At 43.5% G+C, this 21,111-nt stretch overlaps 1 protein-coding gene across 1 annotated transcript in view; it reads left to right on the plus strand.

Annotated features, from left to right (window-relative positions):
* Window positions 1-3,398: 3,398 nt before the first annotated feature.
* The window catches only part of UPK3B (uroplakin 3B), a 320,938-nt gene continuing 303,225 nt past the window's right edge, over window positions 3,399-21,111 (plus strand). Inside the window, exon 1 of the mRNA XM_078679659.1 lies at window positions 3,399-3,556. Coding sequence (XP_078535785.1) covers window positions 3,493-3,556 — 64 coding nt within the window. The 5' untranslated portion in view covers window positions 3,399-3,492. The remainder of the gene's footprint in view (window positions 3,557-21,111) is intronic.

Below are 21,111 nucleotides of genomic sequence, written 5' to 3' on the forward strand. Positions count from 1 at the left end.
TTAGCCGAAAAGGGCCAAGTCCCGCAGCGTCCATTTCCAGATGGGATCCAGCTGTATAATCAGATCAAGGAATGGGGGTTTTCGGTGTCATTTTGCAAATAGGATGGTTCTATGTAAAAAACTTGATAATGTGGTAGAACGCCAAAGAGATTACTTTTATGTGTTAGGTCAAGGAAGGGACAGTTTAGCGCTCCTTCATACATAAGTAGTGAATGTGAATGCTTTGCCTCTTCCCAGACATGGTACAACTAACGTATCAAGTGATAGAACAGTTGTTTTAGAGAACTCGTTGGCCTAGAAACCTCTGCCTTCGATTGATACTACCTGACTGCTCATCTGTAGTGGGTGGCCACGGGAGTTGCCCGATGCAAAGGTAGAAATGCACAATACTATAGCATGTCCTGAAAGTAATATTGATCCCAGAGGCATTGTTAGGTGGGCTCCCGCAGCAATGCACTCATAATGACTGTCAGTAAAATACTGTATGCTCAACCCTCCACCTCTGGTGCTTCTTTGGGTTCAGATGTGCAGGATTAGCGGCTTCTGAGGGGACTTGGTTGAAATTTGGAATAACTACAGTAGGTAATGGAATGGAAGCAATAACTCAACTGTGCGTAGTGATGAGGGATGTGGACAACCCTATTCTAGATTACCGGAGACTTACATGGCAGAGTGACTTGTGCCTAGAATTTTCTGATGAAGAACTGGAGCTGGACTAAAAAGAACACAGTGCAGGTGTCTAGAAATACTAGCTTTAAAATACTGCAATTTAGTTACTTATATCAAGCCTATCTGACTCTAGACCAATGATACATAAAGTACGGCCCGGGGGCCACATGCGGGCCTCCTGACCTTTACATGCGGCCCCCTGGGCAGCAGCAGCACTGGGTTGCTCAGCACTAACATGGATTTTTTTTTATATACAGCAATCACTTATTTAAAGGTTAATTGCAGTTATGGAAAGGAAGTAGCTTGGCCCTTAACTTTAGGAACACCTTCATTTCTAAAGACCGCCATTAGATATACATGCTTTGCTTCCCCTACACCCACTTTACACCCCCAGCTGGCATCAGTGCGGCCCTCGGACACACCATAGACCAAACTTTGCGGCCCCGGGAAAATGTTTGTGAGTACCCATGCTCTAGACCGACTTCATTAAATGTATGCACGTTTGCCTGGAACTGATGCTTCATTAGTAATACTAACTCTAACGATATGGTCTGGATTCACCCAATCCTGGAACACTGTTGAAGAATTGTAAGAGCAAATTTATCCTCAATAATTGCCAAGTCTAATTTATGCAGGCATGTATCCTGTATTTCTGACATCATGCTGATTATTATATTTTGATTTGGCCAAGGTTGTAGTTAAAGGCAGTATAGTGATGACATGGAAGGTCGATACAGCATTCAGTATCATGAATTGAAAAACAGACTTACAGAAATGGACCAAGGCCAAAAAGTGTACTCAAATTCCAGTTTCTGACACTGGGTGGCAAAGACACAGCTCTAAGCTGGAATATGTTGCAGGTAAACATCTCTGACAATAACAATAGACCACTTTAGTTAATCAGCCCACAGCGTAGATTCCCTAACGCCTACTTGTAATTGAAGGTATTTTGCTGATGCTTTAGGGTAAAGATGCCTCTGCCCCTCTTTTTCCTCTACCACAATGAAGGATGTTATGTTATGGTATGTGTATTTGTAAACTGCACTGCACATACTTGTGCTGAGCATGTGTGTCTGACTAGCCATGTCTATAGTAGGTTGTTTCATTGAAAAGTCAGGTATTCTTGACGAATTCACGAAGAGAGAAGAAAGGTTTGATGTGGGGTGAAAGGCCGTTCTTTGTTTTAGGAGCGATGTGAGATATTGTCCGTGCTGCTGATCTGGTTCTTTGTATGCAGGGCATATGTGCGAACAGGAGTCCTGCGGAGTGGAGGTGGTTGGTAGAAGGAGATGTGACTGTTCAGGATGGTGGAGCCTAAGTTGTGTTGCTCCTTGAATGTGTGTGAGGAGTTTGAAATGAGCACCTTTGTGTATCAGGATCCATTGGAGCTCCCTGATGTGTGGTGTGATGTGAGTTCTGTGCGGGAGGTTGAGGATGAGTCTGGCTGTCGAGTTCTGGATGGTTTCTAGTCTTCTAGTAAGTCCTTGGTGATCCCTGTGTAGAGGTGTTACTGTGGTCCAACTTGATGGTGACTAGGGCGTGGGTGACGCTATCTCTGGAACTTGGAACGGTGCCTTTAATTGTACTCTAATGCAAGGAAGTCGACTTGATTTTACAACTTGCATTTTATAATTTACAATTCTCATTTGGAATCAATGTATTGTGATCATAGTTGATTTACGAATTAGCAATATGCGTTTTTATTGCAATAGTGAAGTATCACTAAATAATATCTGTATGAAATGAGAGATGGTCTTCTGAATACATTTTGTATTCGTTTGCCATAAAAAAGACAATGTAAAATATTTTTTTTTTAACTCTGTTCACACCTCTGTGCTTGAACCCAAGAGTTTTGAAATAATAATTGACTCTTATTTCCATTCCTCATAGTTTGCAAGTATTTAACATCGTGTCTCATGAAGAGAACATTTCACACTATTTTGTTTATTTCTACCAAGGTTTGTATTTACTGTAGAAATAGAAGTGATATGTAAATCCATATATTTGGCACGGAGGTTTCTATTTTGTGGGTGCTAGTTGAGGTCGCTAAGCTATGATGGTTTGTTGCAGGTTTTTTTATTACTAATTTTACATCTTCATGCGTGCTCTATTGCAATTTGTATGCGCGGTTTTGCGAATTCACTGATGTTTAATCTATCAGCATCTCTAGAATGAAATAACTGATGTTTGTTTGCTGGATAAGAAACAAAACTTCATTGGTCTGCCGGGAATATAATTCCGAATATCTGGAAAGCCTGGTCAACCTCAGTAAGAATAGCATATTTATTTGCCTGGGGTCTAATTTTTCCGCGGCTACTATTATTTTAATGCAATAATAATTAAATATTGCAAAACACAGCACGTTTAATTATTATACCAGCTTTAAAAACTCAACAGAAACAGACTTCAAAGAATGCCGTGGCCTGATCTAGACTCAATATGTTCCCTTCTCGGAATGACAGTGGCGTCATCCTCGCGTCCTGCGCACAGACGTGAAGGGAACGGTCCTAGAAGCAGCCGGACCTGCTTGGCGTCATTGAGGTTCCTAGGCCAGGCTGTTAAGGTGACAGGAATGCAGAAATACGAAACTTGTAGGTGTCTGAATGACAGGCAGGCCCTCGAGGTAGGGACTTGGGTCTGCCTACTCAGTCAGGCCCAATCGTTACTTCGTTCAGCAGACAAGAAGACAAAGAGTGGGCGAGACAGCGATGAGGAATTTGGCTCTGTCGTTGGAGGAGCGTCACATACCGTGAGCCACCAAGAGATAGAGCTGTGTCCAAAAGAGTTCAATCAGATAGACGAAGGAAGAAGGCAACGACCAACATGGCACTGCCCCTGCCCCTTCTATCTCTGCTGCTGGCCGTCGTCGCTGTTCATGGTCTCACAGGTGCGTCAATTTCCTTGTCAGTTTTCTTTGATAAGGCTGATCTCCGGCAACCTTTGGCTTTACAAGAATGTCGTGGGAGAGGAACTACAAGCAAATGTGAAATCCCATCTTTTAATGAATGGATGGTGTATGGGGCAGTGATTGAGGGGGTAAATGGCCAACTCTCCCGATTCAGGGGGGAAACTACTGATTTCAAGGCTAGTCTCCCACCTCCCGATTCCTGCATTCAAAAACACGATTCCTCAGAGGGCTTCAGCCTGGACTGGTCTAGTGAGAATCACAGTATTCACTGCCAGTAACCTGCTCCTGCAGGCCAGCGCAAAACATTTTTGTCACGCATGCCTGCCAAATATCACGCATCAGGTGTGATGCTCACGCATTTCAGCGTGGTGATACCCATCACCGCACTGAAATGCATTGTTACGCATAATGCCACACTCTGAAACTCTGGCTACACAGGGTGCCAGCGCGAGCCGCACGCGCCTGCACCTGTGCGCTGGCTCTCAGTATTGCTGCTCCGAGACTTGCTGCCACTGCCAAGAGCTGCTAGGCTCAGTAATATAATAGTTAATAGTTTGTCTGCTCTCACCTCTAGTGGCTGAGAGTGACTGCTACAAAGTTACAATTGTTCTGCCCATGCCTCCAGTGGCCTCCTCGTGCCTGGCATAGCCTTTCGTCCTGCTCCTGACAGATAAGGGAAAAACATGTATCTTTATTTCTGATGTCCAATATTGCAGCAGCACACTTTCAAGTCCCAAACATCAATAGACCTGATTCAGGCCCCATAGTAGTCAATGGGAGGAAAACAATCTCCTGATTATTTTTCTAAAATCTCCCACTTTTTTCCTCTAAAATGTTGACATGTATGTAACACATGCAGTTACGTATACTAACTCCTTTGTATTACCTGGCTCAAACCTTAGGGTGCGGGATTGCTAAATGTACGGCCCCCCATGGAGACAACACAACACAATTTCAGCTGTTTTTATAGGAGACACCCTTGCACTATGGTGCAAGGAGTGTGCTTTGGCACAAGGCGCCTCTGGTGCAGTAGCACTAGAGGAGAGAGCAGTAGCTACTTTCATTACTGCACAGCGTGAAAACTTTGTAAATCTGCCCTATTTGTTTCTCCATACCAAGTACTTTTAGCATATACCGCCTTCCAATACGCATGACGTGTTTACTGCACCTTATAGGTCTCTTTGTCTTGTCACATTTCCTATACAGTGTTTTACACACATGTATGACTCATTGCCTCTTTATACTATAAAGCGCTCTGAGACTATTTGAAAAGAGTAGCACTATAACAACTGAGAGACGGTTTAAGGAGAGATGAGGGGAACCATTGGAGGGTGGTATTGAGGGAATCTGTGAAGATAAGTAGGAAGTCATTGTGGGTGGGTAGGTGTGCCAACAAAAATTGTGCAGCCAACCCTAAAGCCAGCCCTGGCAGTAGTGCTTTAATATCAAAGAGGAGTTACATTGCAGACAACTGCAGTCTGTTAATATCACTGATGAATTGCTGGGCAGCTATATACAGCAGCGTAATATATAAGGTGTGTTAATGTTTACCAGAGGTACATTATGTGTTTTGACATGGAGGTGAGTGGTACAACAGATGTATACAAAGTGTTTATCAAAGTGTACATTAAAGTTTGGGCACATAAACAGTGCTTACTTTATAAAATAATGAGTGCTCGTGCCCAAAGCGCTCCTCAGAAGCCTGCGGCTGGCAGGGCGCACCAAATACCAAGGCTGCATAGACTGGAATCCACCTCGGGCTTCTTTAATCCACTGTCCACTGTCAGACACTCCCTGTCTTTTCGTCTTACTCTTGCAGGTTCCTGTTTCCTCCCATGTTGACTGATTTTCCAGCGTTCTCTTCGTCCTTTTTTAGGTCGAAGCCTACCTAATGATTGCGAAAAAACATCTTGTGGGCATTCTAAAAGCTTCCTTGGGAATTCCTTCTGACCGTTGCTTACCATTGGCTTTGCGTTTGTAACTCACATTTCCTGGTTTTTAATTTGCTGGCTATATTTGTGTTAGGCTCTCCAGCATGTCTTTGTCGCTCCTGTGGCGTAAATGTTGTTCACCATTGGTCTTTGTATTCTTCCACGAGTCTCGCTTTCTGTAAACAGACCATTAAATGTAGTTCTTATCTTGTCATATTTGCTGTGCATTCAGATAGAGGCCAAATATCAGACTCTGTCTACCGAGGTAGCTTGGTGTTTACTTTTCTTTCTCTGACTTCAAAGTGAGAGGATTTATGTGACAATCTTGTGGGTACTGGGAAAGAAAAGGTTTTTTCCTAGCACACAACAAAATTAATGAACTGTGCAAATATTTCAGAAGACATCAAAACTATGATGTATATTTTGTTTTGTAATTCGGAAGTGTGGTTGAAACATATATTTTAATACCATCAAAACAAACCAGTACACTAGGTGATGCAATTTTCACACATTATAATTTGTACGCTGTATAGTTTTATTAGTAAAACTGTATGTGCAAATGGAATTGTCATTTCAATTAAAAATGTGTTTTCTGTAATGGCAGTGCGCTACCATACCATGCATACTCCACATTACACTACTCCATTCTACACCCCTCCACTCTACAACACTCTACTGCTCTCTATGCCCCTCCGCTCTAAGCCACTCCATTCGACGACACTACTCCACCACATTCTACTCCACTCTACACCACTCGATGGCACTTTACACTAGGCCACTGTACTCCACTCGAAGCCACTCCATGCTACTCTACTCTACGACACTCCACTCAATGACCCTAGACTCTACGACACTCCATGAAACTCCACTCTACTTTACCCCACTCTACTCCACTCTACCCTTTGCCACTCAGTTCTCTACCCCAGTCTACGCCAATCCACTCTATTCTACTCCACTCTATGCCACTCCACAGCACTCTACTCAACAATACTCTACAACACTTTATTCCAATCTTTGCCACTCTACTCTATGTTCATCCACTGTACGCCACTCCACTGTACGCCCCTTCACTTTACACCCCTTCACTCTACTCCACAACTCAACAGTCCACTCTTCACCGCTCCACTCCACTCTATGCCACTCCACCCTACGGCACTCTCCTCTGTGCCACTAACTTTTAGCCATGCTAAACAGCAGCCTCACTGTTGTACAACTTGGCTAACACACATTGGTAAAGCCAGTAACTCTTGCATAGACGAGACCTATTGACTTTGCCAATGCTTTTTCCCATTTGTGTGTTTTCCTTCTCTCGCTCTCACGAAACGTCCAATCAGGAAAATAAGTGCTGGTCCCCAAAAACGAGTGCCGGTGGCAGTCACGTGTAACCACTGGCTCAAATTAAGCACTGCACATCATGACCTATTTAATTTATTTTTCCCTTTTTATGTTTTTAATTATTCAGAAACATTATAATTTTACTTAGTTAATGTTCAGGTGGTAAAAATCATACACCTGTACATTACTCATCCTAATGCCTGTTTAAGCCCTGGTTATAGTTTATTTCTTTTTTTCTTCACCCTCACAGTGAGCTGGCCTTTACTTTAATTATTGCGTAATTATATTCCACACATTCTCTACTGTATTGCATTGCACCATCTGCACGACGTAAAGTTTAGCCTTTTATTATTTGTGAGAAAGCCAAACAGCTGCTAGGGATATAGGTAATTTGAAAAAAGCAGACAATATATTTTATTTTATTTATAACACATTTTATTAGTCTCGGTAAATATACAGCAAACATATATGGCCAATCCCATACCAGTACACGCGGTCCACCCTAGTGGGTTGTAGCATATGAGGAACAAAAGACAACATGTTATAAGTAATGGAAAAGATAGCAAGGTCTTGCAGTGAAGAGTCAATATTCGGGGCTCAAAACATGTTGGAATTCCAGAAACCAAGATACATTAGATATTCTCCAGTCCATAAACAACAATATGTAATCGATCAACTGTGCACTGCTTGGGGGATTCGCTTTTGGCAGGTATAGGGAGGGGGGACTGAGGAGGGAGGGGGAGGTCTGTGTGCCCCCAGTGGAGGTCTGTTTGAAGTGTTTGAAAAAAGCATATAAGGAGTCAAATCAATACATACTGCACGACGCTCTGGTCATAAGGGCCAAATATGATAATGAAAGAGGACATATGGACAATTAATAGTGACGATAAATATAACAACGTGATTCCTTATCAATTAAACTTTGAGAAATGTACGTAAAGTTGTATATTGAGTGGTAATGATGACAACTCACCGTATATCTTATATGGAAACCAGGAAAAGCTTTTAGGACCAATTTTCAACAAATATTGAACACTGAATTATGTAACCAATTGATAGCACAGTATACAGAAAACCCACTCTACTCTACCCCACCCCACTCCACTCCAATCTGCCCATTCTACCCCACTCCACTTTTCCGTAATCTACCCCACTCCAATCTACCCCAATATATCTCACTCCTCTTTATCCTATCTACCCCATTCCGGTCTACCACACTCCTATCTACCCCAATCCACCCAAATCTACCCCACAACACTCCAATCTACCCCACCCCAATCTACTCCATTCCAATCTACCCTACCCCACTGCACTCCACTACAATCTACCTTGCTCCACTCCAGTCTACCCCAATTAAATCTACCCCATTCAAATCTACCCTCCTCCAATCCTCCCCACGCCAATCTACCCAGCTGCTCTCCAATCTACCCCACTCCATGACACTCCTCTGTAAGACACTCTACGACACAGCTTGGCACTCCACTCTACTTTACACCCCTCCAATTTATGCCTCTCCACTCCATGCCATTTACCCCAATTCACTCCATTATACCGCACTCCACTACACTGCAATCTTCCTCAGTCTACGCCACTCCAGTCTATCACTCTCTGCTCCAATCTACCCCATTCCACTGCACCGAATCTAGCCCCTCCAATGCACCCAAAGTAGCCGACCCCTCTCTAACCTACCTCACCCGATCTATTCCAGTCTACCCCATTCCACTCCAATTTACCTTACATCACTCTAGCCCAATCAACCCCACTCCACTCCAACCTACACCACTCAGCTTTACCCCATGGCAAATCTACTCCGCCCCATCCCAATCTGCCCCACCCACTCCAATATACCCCACCCTGCCACACTACAGTCCAATCTACCTCATTCCACTCCAATCTACCCCACTTCAAACTACCCCACTCCAAACCACCCCACTTCATTCTATCCCATTCCAATCTACCTCACTCAACCCCACTCCATTCCAATCTACCCCACTCTAATCCACCCAATCTACTCCACTCCAATGTACTCCACTCCACCCTAATCTAACCTGTCACTCCAATCTGCCTCACTCCACCTACGACACTCTATCCCACTCCAGTCTATCACAATCTACCCCACTCCAATCCACCCAATCTACCCCACTCTACTCCACTGCAATCTACCCCACTGCAATTCACCCAATGTACTCCACTCTACACATCTCCAGTCTGGCCCACTCAAATCTCCACTCCACTCTATGCAACTCAACTCTACTCCAGTCTACCCCACTCTACTCCACTTCAATCTAGCCCACTCCACTCTACCCCATTGTACCCACTCCCCTTCACTCCAATTTATCCCACTCAAATCTACCACACTCCATTCCAAACTAACCCAATCCACCCTAATTTACCCTACTCCAATCTACCCCACTCCAGTCTAGCCCAATCTACTCCACTCTACTCTACCCCACTCCACCATACTCTAATCTATCCTACCCCATTCCAATCTATCCCACTCCACTCCAATCTATCCCACTCCACTCCAATCTGCCCTACTTCACTCCCATCTACCCACACTCCAATCAACCCCACTCCAATCCACCCAATCTACCCCACTCTACTCCTTTTCAATCTACCCCACTGCAATTCACCCAATGTACTCCACTCTACACCTCTCCAGTCTGGCCCACTCAAATCTCCACTCCACTTTATTCAACTCAACACTACTCCAGTCTACCTCACTCTACCCCAGTCTTCCCCACTCCACTCTACCCAACTCCAATCCACCCAATCTACCCCACTCTACTCCACTTCAATCTAGCTCACTCCACTCTACCCCAGTGTAGCCCACTCCCCTTCACTCCAATTTATCCCACTCCAATCTGCCACACTCCATTCCAAACTAACCCAATCCACCCTAATTTACCCTTCTCCAATCTACCCCACCCCAGTCTAGCCCAATCTACTCCACTCTACTCTACCCCACTCCGCCCTCAGGTGCATCTTAACACTGTCTAGAGATCAGAGATCAGCTTTCTAAATGTGTGCCACCGGTGTGGGTGGGGAGGTTGGTTAATAGTGGGGAAGCTGGGATTCTCATCTAGATTATTTTACCAATCTCTAGAATCCCAGATCAGGTCGACTGAACCTTTTTCCCTGTCTTAGAAGCATAACGGGAAGATTTTCACAATCATAGCTCATAACAACTTTATAAAACAAATCCAAATTAGACTCAAAGGACCATTGACTACCAACTGAAAATGTTTAAAGATTTATTACAAAGCCAAAAATAACTGAACATGCAAACATCTCAGCAAAAGATTCAGGAAATAGACTGGCACTAATACAAAGGTAATCCGACGCAAGAGTCTCAGACGACTCAGAATAAAAATCAGGGTTAGCTCGAGAAGCATTAGACATACCATTACCGACAATGTAGAAAGTCGAGACTGCATTTACAAAAGGAAAAGAAATTTGGTTAGACTGTCCCTACACTAACTCTAAGGTGACATCCCTACTTAACGAATTACCCAGCAAGAATAAAGGTGTCAGCTATGATGACTTCCTAAGAAGTACATTCACCTTCCAATAAGTTGCTTCAATTTCTGAGCTCGTTCTAAGATGCTCCTTCTTACACCTTACTCTGCCTTAAGTTCACAAACTGCCTACATCTTGCCTTTCCCAAGCCCTCTTTCTAAACCCCTAATCTGCTCTCTGCTCCGGACTGACTCTCCATCCTCGGGCGCTGTCCCTAATACAAAATCCCCAAAACAGTCGACACGCCCAGAGGTACGCCTCTCTGGTAGGTGCAGATCTTCGGACTTATCCAGTATGGCACCTCTACATCAAGCGTCCGTTGGTGTGTCCTTGGTTCCCAGGCACCTTCTTAGCTAAATGTTACACTCCCAAATTCCTTGGCATCGTCTCTGTACTCGCGCCCACTATCCTAACTTCTAAACAATGGACCTTTCTACCTAACGAGCCTCGTGGCCTTGCACCTGCAAGCTAGAATACATGAAACCATCCTTGCAAACATTCGAAGTTACAATGCAATATTCGCCAAGGACAGCCTTTCCCAGGCGAGAGAAATCATTTCTTTTCGACTAAGGCTAACTAAAGAAAAATACAGTTAGGCCTCTATTGGCTTCAGCATGTCCCAGGCCTTTGCACTTTTGAACGCATTTCTAACCTGACATACATTTCATCACTTTAACGTTAATTCTGCAAGCAATATCTTTCACATTAAACCCTAGGTTAATCCACTCATTAATAGGCTTATGTATTGTTTCATTAAGGCACATCATTATTACTGAAACATTTCACGTATGATTACATTTCTACGTTGTACAGCATCACATTTTGATTAAGGCACGACATTAGTCTCTAAATAATAAACCCATCACTACATATTACACTGATTCCCAGCCTAAGGTTACATTTCTAACTACATTAGTAAAATCCTCTAAATATGTGGGTGCTGACTACCTGGGATTATGATGCACCCCTACAAGTTTTCCAAAGTGACATGGCGCTCTCTCAATAGTTCATGGTAAGATGGAGGAGCATGCGTGTGAGAGTTGTCTTTTAGGGTGGCCCCACCGCGCTGGCCGGAAGTGCGTTTGCAGAGCTGCATAGAGGTCAAGTCTTGAAATAGCACAATATGAAATAGAGGACATTGTCTATGCGGATTTGGGAGTGGCGGCGGTTATGAAAGTCCAATCTGTGGAAGTATATTAAAGCATGATTTGTCTACTTCAGTGGGACTTTGCGTCATTCCCGCTGCTGAAATAATAGGCAGTGCTAGTGGTCAGTAAGAACACGCAGAGGTGAAGCTGTGTAGGCCACCCATTTCAGAATAGTAGGGAGTGCTTTGGGTCAGGAGTGGAATGAGGTGCAGTGATAGAGCTGTGTGTGCTCCTAATTGCTGGAACAGCAGAGAGCACGGTGTGTCAAGATTGAAGTGTTGAGGTTAAGCTATGTGTGATATCTGTGTTGTAATATTAGGGGGTACTGCAGGTCAGGACTACAATGAGGTGTAGAAGTGAATCTAAGAGGCTCACCTGTGATAACAGAGCAGTCTGCAAGTGAGCAATGGGGTTCACAGGCTTCTGTATAACGTCTCAGTACTGCAGAAGAAGGTAATGCACTAATGATGAGCCGGAGTCAATTGGCAGACTTTTGAGGCACGAGAGTGCATTGTGAGTCCAGTTCTTCCTTCACACCTTCTTAAAAAACATTTTAGACACTGGCAGGGATTCAAGGTAGGTGTGTCCACATAGACAAGTAAGACGTCAGCCACTAAGGATGACCATGGGGACAGAAGATTAGAGACTGAAACAGCGTAACTCCCAAAGTATCCAATAAGAATCTCACGGCTGAAATGTGAAAATCGGTGCTTGTAGGCCACTGTACTAAGGGGAGTAATACAGGAGAGAGGGATCTTAAGAGCTAAAATCACACAATGAACAACACAAGGCCCGATGCATAGATGCCCTTCCACTAGATTGTGTATTATAAAATATATTGTGTAAAACTTTGCCCAACCCACCCTAACCCATAGCTTCCATCCCATGCTGTCGCTGGATCCTGTACCTTATTCTGGAAGGCCTAGAGGGTGCTGCTAGTGCCTCATCTCTGTGTCCTCCTGTAGCGCATTAAACCAAAGGGCCTGTCACAGTTAAAGCAGAACAACATACTTCTTCTTAAAAAAGCAGAAATTAGTGGCACGCAAACGGAACGCAGATAGCACTATAATTTTTCACTTACTAAAACACATTTTTCCAACTTAGGAAAACACATTTTTGCCCAAATAACATTTTAAAACAAGAAATGAGAACTTAAATGCCAAAGGCACCCGCACCACGTATTTACAAAGGTATCTACAACAGTGTCATCCACTTGCACTTACCGGAAACCAGTCCTGCGTCGGCTGCTTCGCACAACCCGCAGCTGGAAATTGAAGAAACAAATAAAGGACTACAGATAGACGCACACATATGCTGTGCTGCAGAGTCAATTGAGAAAAATTAAATGAACCCCACAGCTGTGCCATGAACAAAAGAAAGGCACTAAAGCACAGCGCCAGTTGCGCTGAATAATTAAAATGTAACATGTGGGCGCGCAGCAACTGTAGTTAAAGATGAAGTGGACACCGCCCTAATAAAAAGGAACATGCATGAAGATCTCTAAATAGATGTTCAAAATTACAAACAAACTTGGATGGCGTAAATGCCAGGAGCGTGAGCACGTTGCGATGGACAACCAAATTTAACGAGTGAAATCGCCTGGAAAGGAAATAAGCACTCAAAGGAGGGACAATGCACCAATAAAAAGGCAGCATTTTTAATTGCCTCAACAAAGAACCAATGGCAATCGATGGACTCGGTTAAATCCCATATTCTACATACATCAGGTCTTGCAGACAGCGCATACGCAATGCCTAGCCTCGACCTAAAAAGGAATCTCTGTCTGAATCCCAAAACAACAGCCTAGTCAGTCTTATTGATTGCTCACAAAAATCGTTCTGTACCGTAGTCCTTGCTCGACTTTATGCCTGGGTGAAGAACACCGCAACTCCCATACAAACTTGATCTGGGTTTGTGGTCCATTACTGAGAGTGTAGGGGTCAGGCCAGTTCTTTATTGGCAACGGATTTGGACTATTCTAACGTCCCTACAGGCTAGATTTAGGGAGGGAAATAGCACAGTTGATCCAGCTTTTTGTTTCCAACTAATACATTGGAAAACAGTGGTCTTGGGGGGCAGCAGTCTTTACATTGCATTCGGCGATCTATGATCAACGTTCAAAATGGTACCTCGCCTGAAACCGTGGCACGTTATGGCTGCCGTGGGTGTCTCTCCTGATCTTCTGGACATTTTAGCCAGACTACATCAAGATAATTTTGTTCAAGTACAGTGTGGATTGTCAGGTGAAGTGACGGGCCTTCCCTGTGGGGCAAGGGTGCGTCCTCGCCCCCACTTTATTTTCACTGTATGTGAATGATTTGATTTCTTTGTCGGATGATTGTGATGGAAACACGCCTAGATTAGCGATGACACTCTTAATTTCCAAATCCCCCATGAGAGGTTCTGTGAACAGAGGGGTCTTGAAATTAATGTTGATAAAACCAAATTTATGATTTTAAATCCTAGCATGCGAACTAACCCCAAGGTTAATGGTTTTCCTTTAGAGCGGGCTAAGGTCTTTGAGTTCCCAGGGCTGACACTCCTTGAGGATTTGGACTGGAGCTGCCAAATTGAGAAATAGAGACTCAAACTCTTGCAGCGTTCGTGTTTCGGCCCAGTATCTCCTTTGATTCAAATATATGAAATGCAGGCCTTGAGAGCTGCTTGTATGGGTCTGAAATTTGGGGTTATAAAAACATTTTCAAATTACAAGTTACAGAGAATAGTTTCCTTTCCATTGTTAGGGCTTCCTAGTAGTACACCGCAACTCCCACACAAACTTGATCTGGGTTTGTGGTCCATTACTGAGGGTGTAGGGGTCAGGCCAGTTCTTTAATGGCGATGGATTTGGACTATCCAGAGTTGTCTTCCTATCGAGCTGGCCTTATAGAAGGGTTAGAAATGGGTTGATCGAGAAGTATCCCATAGATTCAATATGTGAAAGATACTCTAATTAAGATAGGGTGTGCAGATCTGTGAGAACTGATGGAGGCTGTACCCGTCATCATTAAAACCCAGGTAAAAGAAAGATTCCATCAGTATAAATTAGGTCAAATACTGTCAGATTCCTCCTATGGTACCCTGATTGATTGTTTCCTTCAGGATAAGGTAACCTATCATTTTGCACACATCCTTGACAAAATTGAGCCTCTGCTGGCCCAGAAACTGTATTTGCAGTTTAGGTATGGATCCTTGCCTATCGCTTCCTTTACTGGTAAATGGGCCTTTAGGTTGGAATCAACTGGGTACTCTTGCCCAACCTGTGACTCAGTAGAGCATGTATTGTTCTTTTGCCCAACATCTTGTTTCAGCAGGGAAAAGTCGATTATTCCAATCTGTTGACTCTTGGGTTTTGGAGAATATAGCAATTCCCTTCGCTTTTTAAGGTTTGATGTAAGCCAACATATAGTCTTTGCTGTATCACCCTACTTACTCTCAATGTGGAGGCTGAGGCAAGTGGTAACCTTTTAATTGGCCTTCCCTATCCCTAGTATTACCCGCATTTTAATCTAAAGTGTGTATTACTTCTCCTATAAGGCCTCTACATCGTGGCTGCATTGTGAAATGTTTTTTAACGCTATCTCATCTTTAAGTGTCTTAATATTTACCTTGAATGAATGAATGAATGACTACGCATTTGTATAGCGCATGGCTACCCAGAGGCATCCCAGCGCTTCAATGACCCATTCATTCCCGAGGTTTAAAGGAACAGAAACGTTTTTAACATCTTCCTGAACCTAAGATGGTTCTCTTCCAGCCGTATAACATCCGGAAGGTTATTCCAAAGTTTTGCCGCCTGTAAAGAAAAACACCTGCCAACCATACGAATTCTCTTTATCCTAGGGATCGCCAGTAAGTTCTTATTACTGGACCTTAGGGTCCTGCAGGTTTCATAGGGGTGGAACATAGGTTGGATAAGGGCTGGTCCGACCTTGGTTAAGGCTTTGTTGTACTGGCAGCCAGTGAAGTTGTCTCAGCGCTGGTTTGGCTGAAGTCTTTCGTGGAATGTCCAATAACAACCGGGCTGCACAATTCTGAGCAGTCTGTAGGACCTTGAGTGTCCCCTGTGGGGCCCCCAAGTAAACTGCGTTGGAATAGTCCAGGCGTGATAAAATCAGGGCCTGTACTAATATCCGCCTAGCCTCGAACGGAAGAAGCTCAATGATTTTCCTAAGTGATCTGACCTTGACATCACTGCAAGTTTTATTCTGTTTTTAGACACATGTATTAAAAAGTAACTGTAGATGGGGCATATGTGTCAGACTGCTGTGGGGCCTGCAAATTGTGTGTAAAGGATTATTGCACCCTTACTATCGGACAGATATGTATTGGTTTGTTTTTTGCGACTTATTAGTGTTTTTAATGTCTAGACCTACATTTACGACTGTGCTGTATTTATTTTTATTAATTGTATTTTATATTTTTTTTAACTCATTGGCCCTGTCAATGTTATGAACCTAAATGTCAAAATGTCAATGCATATTTGTACTAACTGTATTTTAGGCTTTTTAACTCTGTGATCCTGTCATTTCCTCAGAACTAAAAGTTAATATATACATTTCTTATCTGCACTGTTATTGTTAAGCAATCGAAATAAAGTTTTTTATTCCTGCTGATCAATAAAAATAAAAAAAAAGCACTATGGTGCTGGCTCCGCCATAGTGCTTTTTTTTCTTTCATCCATTGTTTACTGCAGCGGCCCTGCTATACAACATGGCTAAAAGACTTTGATAAAACCACTAGCTCTCCCATAGGTGGGACTTATTGGTTTTGCCAGTGCTTGTCTAATGTCGGTCTGAGATGACCGACGGTAGAACTGCTGTGCGAAGCTCGAACCTTCAAAAGGATTCTAGACTAACACAGAGGCTAGTGTTAGGATTGCCTCTGGGTGTTGTTGCTGACACATGAAGTCTTTAGAAGCTGAGGTATGAGACTAGAGTGCTCTGTACAACATCCTGAGGGTGGGGAACCAGTGGGGCAGCAACGCCCTACAACAGCCTTTAAATGACTGGGCGGAACTGACTGGTAGTGGGTGAAGTCGAAAAGTGGGAGAGTTCAGCCTGGCTGAAAGGTCAAGTCCATCTTGTATTCCCCTCTTACATAGGTCTCCAGTATATTTTGCTGCTGAAATGCAGTATTCCGGAGCACGTATGAATCCCACGGTAGTGAAAGAAAGAGGCTGCACTAGTTCCTCTGACAATCTATGTCCTAATAAGACTTACCTCCCTAATACACATTTCCCCTTTCTGCTTTCTTGTGCTGATTTCTTGTCCCATATTCTTTTTTTTTTTTTAAATCAAATTTCCTGAAAAATTTCGGATAAGGTTTTTGCTATTTTGGAATTTTAGCACAATGAAGTATCACCAGCAAGGACACATTGGACTGATTTTCTCCAATTGAGCTTTTTGCTGAAATGTACGTAGGAAGTGGATATTCTGAAAATCTGCTATTAGACTGATCCTAAGGGACCAAAGCTCGGCAACACTGATACAAAACAATGTATTTGTAGGCTAAGGTACAGTCTGGCAATGGTGTTATCAAGGTAACTTTAAGTCATAGATCCTCTGCCAGGTATTTATTTACAGATGTTTGAATTCGCCCTTACCCATTTTCTCTTGTAATTCTATGTCTTCTGTGGTTTAGTATAGTGTTGAGTCACTCATTCCAGGAAAATCTAAACTTCAGACTTTTTAAAGACACAGAGTTTACAGATATTTTGCAGAACAGAGTGCAACATTTAACTGTGTTGTCTCTAGTACAAATTGAATCATAAGAAAGTTAAGTTTGTGATCCGGACATATGTTTGCAAAATCCATTGAATTACAAGAGATTTGAATTTAGAGGCAGTTCAGAATACTCACAAGTTAACTATGCTGCTATCAGTTGAACCCTTTATATTCAAATTATGTTGCCATGAGGGTGGAGTATCTAGATTTAATTACCATCTAAGAGTTTGAAGATGGGTTACTATACTAGCAATGAATAAATAAAAACTTTACACCTGTTTTGTATACTGAGGGGTTGAAAGATAATGCAAATTATGCTGAACAACATCCTTAAAATGCAAGAGTGTGAGGGTTATTTTAGGGGGAGTTCTATTTTTGGGCTAATCAGCTTGATTCAAGCTGAGGATAAGGGTTGAGAATGGAGCCTAACACAATGTCTTGGTTCTTTAGTTTATTGTGAAAAGGATGTCTGCAGCAAATGCAGTGTGGACATGTCACATCCTGGACAGGACTTCACCTGTCCCACATGACATTCGTAATCCTATCTTTTAGCCCCTGCAAAGTAGTTGAATCAATGTTGGTATCAAGGCTTGATGACACCCTGCCAGCGTAAGATTTAGGAGAACTGCCTTTGCTTATTCTGCTAGATGTGTAAACCGCGTTTGATATGGTGAGACCGAGGTCTTCCAACGTTTTTACCATGAGCCCCCCCTCCCAAATTGATTTGAAGTTGGGTACCCCTCCACAACTTTATGGAAAGACTGGAGAAAGTGAGAATAGCAGGGGTGAACAAAGGGGGTGATGTGTATAAAATCATTTCATAAGCAGTGTTTCAGTATCTCATAAGCCACATTAAATGTGAGACTTTTAAGTGAGAAAATACATTAAAAAACCTGAAATAGACATAACTCTCAATTCCCATTATTTGTGGTTTTGTGAATCCCTCACATTTCTGGGCCATTATGCAAATGCACCTTCTGCACTAATAATAGCTGAAGCCCTGAATAGCATGGTATCCCTCTGCCTCGTTCACCCCTTCCCCACCAAGCCTGCCATCACTCCAAGTTTGAAAGAGACTGTCCCTTTCAGAAAAAATTAGCTTTTCAGAAAAAATCTGCTCCCATGTGTTTTCCGCTTCTTTACAGTCTGGGTGCCCTCAGCCCTAATGCTATCCAGCATGCTTCTATTCTAATGTAAGACTGTCATAATTGTGATGCAGGCGGCTCTTCACGCTCCTGTGCAGACCACCACTGCACCTGCCTCGCTAATAACAGCTAATGCCTGGTGAAGCAGGAAGTCTCCTCTCCCCTTGTTAGCCCCCATCCTCCTTTCTTCTATCTCCTTGAGGCCTTAGCAAAGGTGTCGCTTCTGCTTCAATGTTCTCCTCTCTGGTGCCATTCTTTCAATGCTCAAAGCAACACTGGCATTGAGCACTAATATAAGAAAGGAATGAAGGTAAAACAGCCATAATAGGAGTTTAGTTGGTACCTCACACCCTTGGGACCTGGGGACACCCCACCTGCAGCAGCAATTATACCTACTCCTTTGCCGACAGCACTGGGCCATTACTGCTAGGCCTGAGGCCTAAAGCAGGCTGCCTGCTCCTTTCTATATAAAAAAATACAAAAGCAAAAAACCAGGAAAAGTCCCACATTTCGGCCCTCTGTTTCTTGCGATCTGCTGCCTGTGCAGCAAGGGGGACCTCGGTCCCAAATCTAACCAAGAAAGTTGCTACCCTCTCCACGCTTCTTTGCTAGTGACATATTCTTAAATGGGGTGTAGTGATTCCTCACACCATTGCCCCAGTTCCAATGCACCTGCTGGACTAATGGCAGTGATGGCACTGAAAATAACAAATAAATGAATTTGCATTCAAAACGGTGTTGGATCTAGCCCTGATCTCTTGACTGGGTGAGAGTACTCTGCTTAATTCAGAGACTCTGTCCATCACCACCCCTTGTTGTAAATAAATTTGTCCACCCTAAGCGTGGAAGGGTATACTCAGATGTGAGTCCCTTGCTCATTGCACCATCAGGATTCAAGCAAGCCGGGCCGAAGACGCCTGAAATGGCAGAAACCGGTCCCCGGAAGTTTGTTTCCTTCCCAGTGTAAGAATTGGCTTTTGTAGTCTGGTCTGCCCTGTTCCCATGATGCACTGGGCCAGGGACAGACTAATTTGCATACAGCCAGGTTCTGAAACTGGGATGGTGCAATGAGCTAAAAAACGGTGTTGGATCTAGCCCTGATCTCTTGACTGGGTGAGAGTACTCTGCTTAATTCAGAGACTCTGTCCATCACCACCCCTTGTTGTAAATAAATTTGTCCACCCTAAGCGTGGAAGGGTATACTCAGATGTGAGTCCCTTGCTCATTGCACCATCAGGATTCAAGCAAGCCGGGCCGAAGACGCCTGAAATGGCAGAAACCGGTCCCCGGAAGCTTGTTTCCTTCCCAGTGTAAGAATTGGCTTTTGTAGTCTGGTCTGCCCTGTTCCCATGATGCACTGGGCCAGGGACAGACTAATTTGCATACAGCCAGGTTCTGAAACTGGGATGGTGCAATGAGCTAAAAAACGGTGTTGGATCTAGCCCTGATCTCTTGACTGGGTGAGAGTACTCTGCTTAATTCAGAGACTCTGTTCATCACCACCCCTTGTTGTAAATAAAGGCCTGAGGCCTAAAGCAGGCTGCCTGCTCCTTTCTATATAAAAAAATACAAAAGCAAAAAACCAGGAAAAGTCCCACATTTCGGCCCTCTGTTTCTTGCGATCTGCTGCCTGTGCAGCAAGGGGGACCTCGGTCCCAAATCTAACCAAGAAAGTTGCTACCCTCTCCACGCTTCTTTGCTAGTGACATATTCTTAAATGGGGTGTAGTGATTCCTCACACCATTGCCCCAGTTCCAATGCACCTGCTGGACTAATGGCAGTGATGGCACTGAAAATAACAAATAAATGAATTTGCATTTCTCTAAACCTTCTTCAGAACTTCTCATTCAGAAAGTTCGGCATCTGCCTCTGTCCACCTGTGAATGAAAAAATTAGACCCCACATTCTGTCCTCTTTTCAGGGTCATCTCTCCCACGCTATCCATGGGTTTTTCTCTGTTCCGCTTTATCCTGAGCCATTTTTCTGAGGCCCAGGATGATCAGGGATTTGAATATGAACCTATTGGCCTCCTTCCTCCCACCCCCTCTACTCACCTGAGAAGACATCTGTATGTAAACAGAGGTTGAAATTGGCTAAATGTACGGGGATAAAGGTTTTCTTAATTTTACAAAAGAGTTCTCATATATTGTCTTAAAAACAACAATCCCTTAACCCCTTCCACGCTCATGACGAGCTGGGCTCGTCATGCAGTAGCCTCCTCGCACGCTCATGACGAGCCCAGCTCGTCATGAACCAATGAGGATCACGAAATCCCAGCACAGCAGGGGAATTCCCATAGCATCCAAGAGGTTAATTGTTAATGGGGACCTGGAGTACTTGGAGGGTGCTGAAAGTGGGAAGTCGGGGAGATGGCTCGAAATTGTCTTAATTTAAGGAGTTACGTGAAGTTTATGATGACAACTATTTATATCTTTTTTTGAAAGATAATGTAAGGATGGTGAGTTTTGAAAAAAAAAATGTCCTTTAATGGACTTATAAAAATGTCTAAACTAGGTTAGATATAATTAGGGCTCCCGGTTTTCCTTTTAAATGGATTTTTACATATAAATACAGAGAGAAAACAAGTTTTCCTTTGTCTGCATTTATATTTAAAAAATGGAAAATACTAGCACATTTTGCCAGGCTGCTGTGCTCCAGCAGAGTTGCCCCGCCATGCCCTCTTCCTGATTTTAGGGCTGTGGCTGCCTACAGTAACAAAAAACACCAGCT

The sequence above is a fragment of the Lissotriton helveticus genome, chromosome 3_1 (assembly GCF_964261635.1).
Source record: "Lissotriton helveticus chromosome 3_1, aLisHel1.1, whole genome shotgun sequence".
NCBI lineage: Eukaryota > Metazoa > Chordata > Amphibia > Caudata > Salamandridae > Lissotriton > Lissotriton helveticus.